The 7,500-nt window shown below is 41.5% G+C and overlaps 1 protein-coding gene across 2 annotated transcripts in view; it reads right to left on the bottom strand.

Moving 5' to 3' along the window:
* The window catches only part of LOC311316163 (bromodomain adjacent to zinc finger domain protein 2B-like), a 40,513-nt gene that overhangs the window by 4,908 nt on the left and 28,105 nt on the right, over positions 1 to 7,500 (bottom strand). The window contains exons 26-28 of one of the 2 annotated variants that reach the window (XM_084446960.1): positions 7,361 to 7,500; positions 6,368 to 6,503; positions 236 to 382 (exon numbers count right to left, since the gene is read on the bottom strand). The exon at positions 7,361 to 7,500 is cut by the window's right edge and continues 78 nt beyond it. In XM_084446960.1, the coding sequence (XP_084303086.1) occupies positions 236 to 382; positions 6,368 to 6,503; positions 7,361 to 7,500 (423 nt within the window). Of the gene's footprint in view, positions 1 to 235; positions 383 to 6,367; positions 6,504 to 7,255 lie in introns of both variants that reach the window. The other variant, XM_084446959.1, reaches the window with a different exon arrangement.

The raw sequence follows: 7,500 nt of genomic DNA on the forward strand, positions 1-7,500 counted from the left end.
CTACAACGGTACAATATTATATATATAATATAATATATATATTATAACTTTTGGATGGCGATGCTGTCTATTGTTGCCGTCGGCAGCATTTTCTGCCGGCCTCACCGAACTTTGCCGCCCTGCTCTCGTCCACTAAAACAACATCCGCCAGATGCTATGTGAACACAGCATAACTATGGAAATATGGAAATATGGAAATATCCCCCATGGCTCCGTCGGACTGAGCAGCGGGTACCTTTGATATGCAGGCAGGGCAGTACCAGTCCCCCTCTGGGATGCTGGTGATCTTGGGTTTGTGACAGTAGGTGTGGCAGCCTTTGTCACAGCCGTCACACAGCAGGAGCAGGTCCTCGTTGTCCCCCTTCCTGCACATCTGACAGTACTGCAAGACAACACCCTTTATTCAACCAAACACGCCCTTTATTTAACCAAACACACCCTTTATTCAACCAAACACGCCCTTTATTCAACCAAACACCCTTTATTCAACCAAACACCCTTTATTCAACCAAACACACCCTTTATTCAACCAAACACCCTTTATTCAACCAAACACCCTTTATTCAACCAAACACCCTTTATTCAACCAAACACCCTTTATTCAACCAAACACACCCTTTATTCAACCAAACACCCTTTATTCAACCAAACACCCTTTATTCAACCAAACACGCCCTTTATTCAACCAAACACCCTTTATTCAACCAAACACCCTTTATTCAACCAAACACACCCTTTATTCAACCAAACACCCTTTATTCAACCAAACACCCTTTATTCAACCAAACACCCTTTATTCAACCAAACACACCCTTTATTCAACCAAACACACCCTTTATTCAACCAAACACCCTTTAATTAACCAAACATGCCCTTTATTCAACCAAACACACCCTTTATTCAACCAAACACCCTTTATTCAACCAAACACCCTTTATTCAACCAAACACCCTTTATTCAACCAAACACCCTTTAATCAACCAAACACACCCTTTATTCAACCAAACACCCTTTATTCAACCAAACACGCCCTTTATTCAACCAAACACCCTTTATTCAACCAAACACACCCTTTATTCAACCAAACACCCTTTATTCAACCAAACACCCTTTATTCAACCAAACACACCCTTTATTCAACCAAACACACCCTTTATTCAACCAAACACCCTTTATTCAACCAAACACCCTTTATTCAACCAAACACCCTTTATTCAACCAAACACACCCTTTATTCAACCAAACACCCTTTATTCAACCAAACACTCCCTTTATTCAACCAAACACGCCCTTTATTCAACCAAACACACCCTTTATTCAACCAAACACTCCCTTTATTCAACCAAACACCCTTTATTCAACCAAACACTCCCTTTATTCAACCAGACACCCTTTATTCAACCAAACACCCTTTATTCAACCAAACACCCTTTATTCAACCAAACACCCTTTATTCAACCAAACACGCTTTATTCAACCAAACACCCTTTATTCAACCAAACACCCTTTATTCAACCAAACACGCTTTATTCAACCAAACACCCTTTATTCAACCAAACACGCCCTTTATTCAACCAAACACCCTTTATTCAACCAAACACACCCTTTATTCAACCAAACACCCTTTATTCAACCAAACACACCCTTTATTCAACCAAACACACCCTTTATTCAACCAAACACCCTTTATTTAACCAAACACACCCTTTATTCAACCAAACACCCTTTATTCAACCAAACACACCCTTTATTCAACCAAACACCCTTTATTCAACCAAACACACCCTTTATTCAACCAAACACCCTTTATTCAACCAAACACCCTTTATTCAACCAAACACGCCCTTTATTCAACCAAACACCCTTTATTCAACCAAACACCCTTTATTCAACCAAACACCCTTTATTCAACCAAACACCCTTTATTCAACCAAACACACCCTTTATTCAACCAAACACCCTTTATTCAACCAAACACACCCTTTATTCAACCAAACACCCTTTATTTAACCAAACACACCCTTTATTCAACCAAACACACCCTTTATTCAACCAAACACACCCTTTATTCAACCAAACACACCCTTTATTTAACCAAACACACCCTTTATTCAACCAAACACCCTTTATTCAACCAAACACACCCTTTATTCAACCAAACACCCTTTATTCAACCAAACACACCCTTTATTCAACCAAACACCCTTTATTCAACCAAACACCCTTTATTCAACCAAACACCCTTTATTCAACCAAACACCCTTTATTCAACCAAACACCCTTTATTCAACCAAACACCCTTTATTCAACCAAACACCCTTTATTCAACCAAACACCCTTTATTCAACCAAACACCCTTTATTCAACCAAACACACCCTTTATTCAACCAAACACCCTTTATTCAACCAAACACACCCTTTATTCAACCAAACACACCCTTTATTCAACCAAACACACCCTTTATTCAACCAAACACACCCTTTATTCAACCAAACACCCTTTATTCAACCAAACACCCTTTATTCAACCAAACACACCCTTTATTCAACCAAACACCCTTTATTCAACCAAACACCCTTTATTCAACCAAACACCCTTTATTCAACCAAACACACCCTTTATTCAACCAAACACACCCTTTATTCAACCAAACACCCTTTATTCAACCAAACACCCTTTATTCAACCAAACACCCTTTATTCAACCAAACACCCTTTATTCAACCAAACACCCTTTATTCAACCAAACACACCCTTTATTCAACCAAACACCCTTTATTCAACCAAACACCCTTTATTCAACCAAACACACCCTTTATTCAACCAAACACCCTTTATTCAACCAAACACACCCTTTATTCAACCAAACACACCCTTTATTCAACCAAACACCCTTTATTCAACCAAACACACCCTTTATTCAACCAAACACTCCCTTTATTCAACCAAACACACCCTTTATTCAACCAAACACGCCCTTTATTCAACCAAACACACCCTTTATTCAACCAAACACGCCCTTTATTCAACCAAACACCCTTTATTCAACCAAACACACCCTTTATTCAACCAAACACACCCTTTATTCAACCAAACACACCCTTTATTCAACCAAACACCCTTTATTCAACCAAACACACCCTTTATTCAACCAAACACCCTTTATTCAACCAAACACACCCTTTATTCAACCAAACACTCCCTTTATTCAACCAAACACACCCTTTATTCAACCAAACACCCTTTATTCAACCAAACACGCCCTTTATTCAACCAAACACGCCCTTTATTCAACCAAACACACCCTTTATTCAACCAAACACACCCTTTATTCAACCAAACACACCCTTTATTCAACCAAACACACCCTTTATTCAACCAAACACACCCTTTATTCAACCAAACACGCCCTTTATTCAACCAAACACACCCTTTATTCAACCAAACACGCCCTTTATTCAACCAAACACACCCTTTATTCAACCAAACACACCCTTTATTCAACCAAACACACCCTTTATTCAACCAAACACACTCTTTATTCAACCAGACACCCTTTATTCAACCAAACACCCTTTATTCAACCAAACACCCTTTATTCAACCAAACACACCCTTTAATCAACCAAACACACCCTTTATTCAACCAAACACCCTTTATTCAACCAAACACCCTTTATTCAACCAAACACCCTTTATTCAACCAAACACCCTTTATTCAACCAAACACCCTTTATTCAACCAAACACCCTTTATTCAACCAAACACCCTTTATTCAACCAAACACCCTTTATTCAACCAAACACCCTTTATTCAACCAAACACCCTTTATTCAACCAAACACCCTTTATTCAACCAAACACGCCCTTTATTCAACCAAACACCCTTTATTCAACCAAACACCCTTTATTCAACCAAACACACCCTTTATTCAACCAAACACACCCTTTATTCAACCAAACACACTCTTTATTCAACCAGACACCCTTTATTCAACCAAACACCCTTTATTCAACCAAACACCCTTTATTCAACCAAACACTCCCTTTATTCAACCAAACACCCTTTATTCAACCAAACACCCTTTATTCAACCAAACACACCCTTTATTCAACCAAACACCCTTTATTCAACCAGACACCCTTTATTCAACCAAACACCCTTTATTCAACCAAACACCCTTTATTCAACCAAACACTCCCTTTATTCAACCAAACACCCTTTATTCAACCAAACACCCTTTATTCAACCAAACACTCCCTTTATTCAACCAAACACCCTTTATTCAACCAAACACCCTTTATTCAACCAAACACCCTTTATTCAACCAAACACGCCCTTTATTCAACCAAACACGCCCTTTATTCAACCAAACACACCCTTTATTCAACCAAACACACCCTTTATTCAACCAAACACCCTTTATTCAACCAAACACCCTTTATTCAACCAAACACCCTTTATTCAACCAAACACCCTTTATTCAACCAAACACCCTTTATTCAACCAAACACCCTTTATTCAACCAAACACTCCCTTTATTCAACCAAACACCCTTTATTCAACCAAACACACCCTTTATTCAACCAAACACACCCTTTATTCAACCAAACACGCCCTTTATTCAACCAAACACACCCTTTATTCAACCAAACACGCTTTATTCAACCAAACACCCTTTATTCAACCAAACACTCCCTTTATTCAACCAAACACCCTTTATTCAACCAAACACCCTTTATTCAACCAAACACCCTTTATTCAACCAAACACCCTTTATTCAACCAAACACCCTTTATTCAACCAAACACCCTTTATTCAACCAAACACACCCTTTATTCAACCAAACACACCCTTTATTCAACCAAACACACCCTTTATTCAACCAAACACCCTTTATTCAACCAAACACCCTTTATTCAACCAAACACCCTTTATTCAACCAAACACACCCTTTATTCAACCAAACACACCCTTTATTCAACCAAACACCCTTTATTCAACCAAACACCCTTTATTCAACCAAACACACCCTTTATTCAACCAAACACCCTTTATTCAACCAAACACACCCTTTATTCAACCAAACACCCTTTATTTAACCAAACACACCCTTTATTCAACCAAACACTCCCTTTATTCAACCAAACACCCTTTATTCAACCAAACACCCTTTATTCAACCAAACACGCCCTTTATTCAACCAAACACCCTTTATTTAACCAAACACACCCTTTATTCAACCAAACACACCCTTTATTCAACCAAACACACCCTTAATTCAACCAAACACACCCTTTATTCAACCAAACACACCCTTTATTCAACCAAACACCCTTTATTCAACCAAACACACCCTTTATTCAACCAAACACCCTTTATTCAACCAAACACACCCTTTATTCAACCAAACACACCCTTTATTCAACCAAACACACCCTTTATTCAACCAAACACACCCTTTATTCAACCAAACACTCCCTTTATTCAACCAAACACACCCTTTATTCAACCAAACACCCTTTATTCAACCAAACACCCTTTATTCAACCAAACACACCCTTTATTCAACCAAACACCCTTTATTCAACCAAACACTCCCTTTATTCAACCAAACACACCCTTTATTCAACCAAACACCCTTTATTCAACCAAACACACCCTTTATTCAACCAAACACACCCTTTACAACCAAATATTTGATACACTATTTTATATACTATTTATACATTTATACACATATTATTACTCTTTGTATTGTCCCTCTCCGTGTTCTGAAGGAGGGGACTACAGTCCCATATTTGAAATGTGTGTACAGTACGTGCTGGGAAAGCATGTGGTGTTGTGTTGACCCTCTGATTGGACAGGGCTGAGAGGGTCATAGTTGGGATGGAAGGTCACTGGACCTCCAGACGTACACAAGGGACAAGTGGGGACAAGTGGGGTCTTTAGAAAGAAATAAGATTCTGGTGCCAATTCACCATGTTGGGAAGTTATCAATACGGGAGGTCCCAAAATCAGATCGGCTAGTGAATGTCACATCTTATCTGTTTAAAAAACAACAACAGTGTAACCAAGAGAGAATTCAGATTTGATTTCAGAATGATTTCATCCCAGGCTTGTTAAATAGATAAATACTCTAATAATCCCAGTGGGGGAAACAAATACATTTTTTCTCCAAATCTCTTCGTCTCCCGAGTCGGTTCACTTTTCACGATACTTACAATATTTATCATATGAGCAGAAACCCTGAACTGCCTTACTGTAAGAAAAGCAGAAATATGGTCTGGGAAGTCCTGTACTGTGCACATAGGTGACAATCAGAACCCCGCCATTTTGAGACAGGCATGCGGACGGACGGCACTCACCACTTTCATGATGGACCTCTCCCAGGCGATGGACTTCTGGAGCTGCTGGATGCACATGGCCAGCTGAGCAGCGCTGCGCACCTCCGCCAGAGCCCTCCTCCACACCTTCATCCCATGAGCCACCTCTTCCTCACCCCTGAGAGAGAGGGCACCCCACGGTCAGACGGTACACACACACACACACACACACACACACACACACACTCACACACACACACACACACACACGGCACTCCTAACACTCACACACCAAAATCCACAGGCAAGCACCCACACCAGGACGCACAGTCGAACACACATGCACACACACACACACACAGACATGCACATAGTACACACACAACACCACACACACCAGCCACCAAATAAACAGTTAGCTCCTGCTGCACAGAGACTGGCATGAGAGAGAGAGAGAGAGAGAGGGAGAGAGAGAGAGAGAGAGAGAGATAGAGAGAGAGATAGAGAGAGAGAGATATGGGCGCAGAGCAGGGTCAACGCTGTGTTGGGGGAGGTCCACCCATGCAGGGACAGGAGGCGGAGCAGGCGTGAGAGGAGGAGGTGGGGGGGAGCCAATGGAAATGCCGGACAAAAAAAAAAAAAAAAAAAAACACCATGCAGACGACCAGAGCAAAACAGGCCCGAACACACACACACACACACACACAGAAACAAACACACACGCGCACGAAAAAAGCATTCACGTCACTGTGAGTCGACCCTTAGAACACAACTGTTAAAAGGAAACAGAACGAGTCCCACACACAAAAAATAAAGAGCTTCACCACGAAGTGAAAGCTTTCAAATAAAAAAACCAAAAGGATAAGTGGAAAGGGGGGTGGGGTGGGAGGGGGGTGTTTAAAACTCCGGAGGGCGGAGAGGATGACCTACCCTTCCCTGTCAGCGCTAGAGGAGGGGGCTGGGGCCGGCACTGTGACCGTGCCCACATTATCCAGCCTGATCTGAATGGTGGTGCCTAGCGGACTCCGCAGGTACCTTCGCTCCACGTTGCGCTCCAGAGCGGCCAGGCGGGTCACCGCTATGTCCAGGGGGTTGTCCACGTGGCGCGCCACCGCGCCCTTCTCCGCCGCCGCCGCCGCGCGCTCCTCCGCCTGCTCCCTGTCCGACGACGTGGA

This window comes from Borostomias antarcticus (assembly GCF_949987555.1).
Source record: "Borostomias antarcticus genome assembly, chromosome: 12".
Lineage (NCBI taxonomy): Eukaryota > Metazoa > Chordata > Actinopteri > Stomiiformes > Stomiidae > Borostomias > Borostomias antarcticus.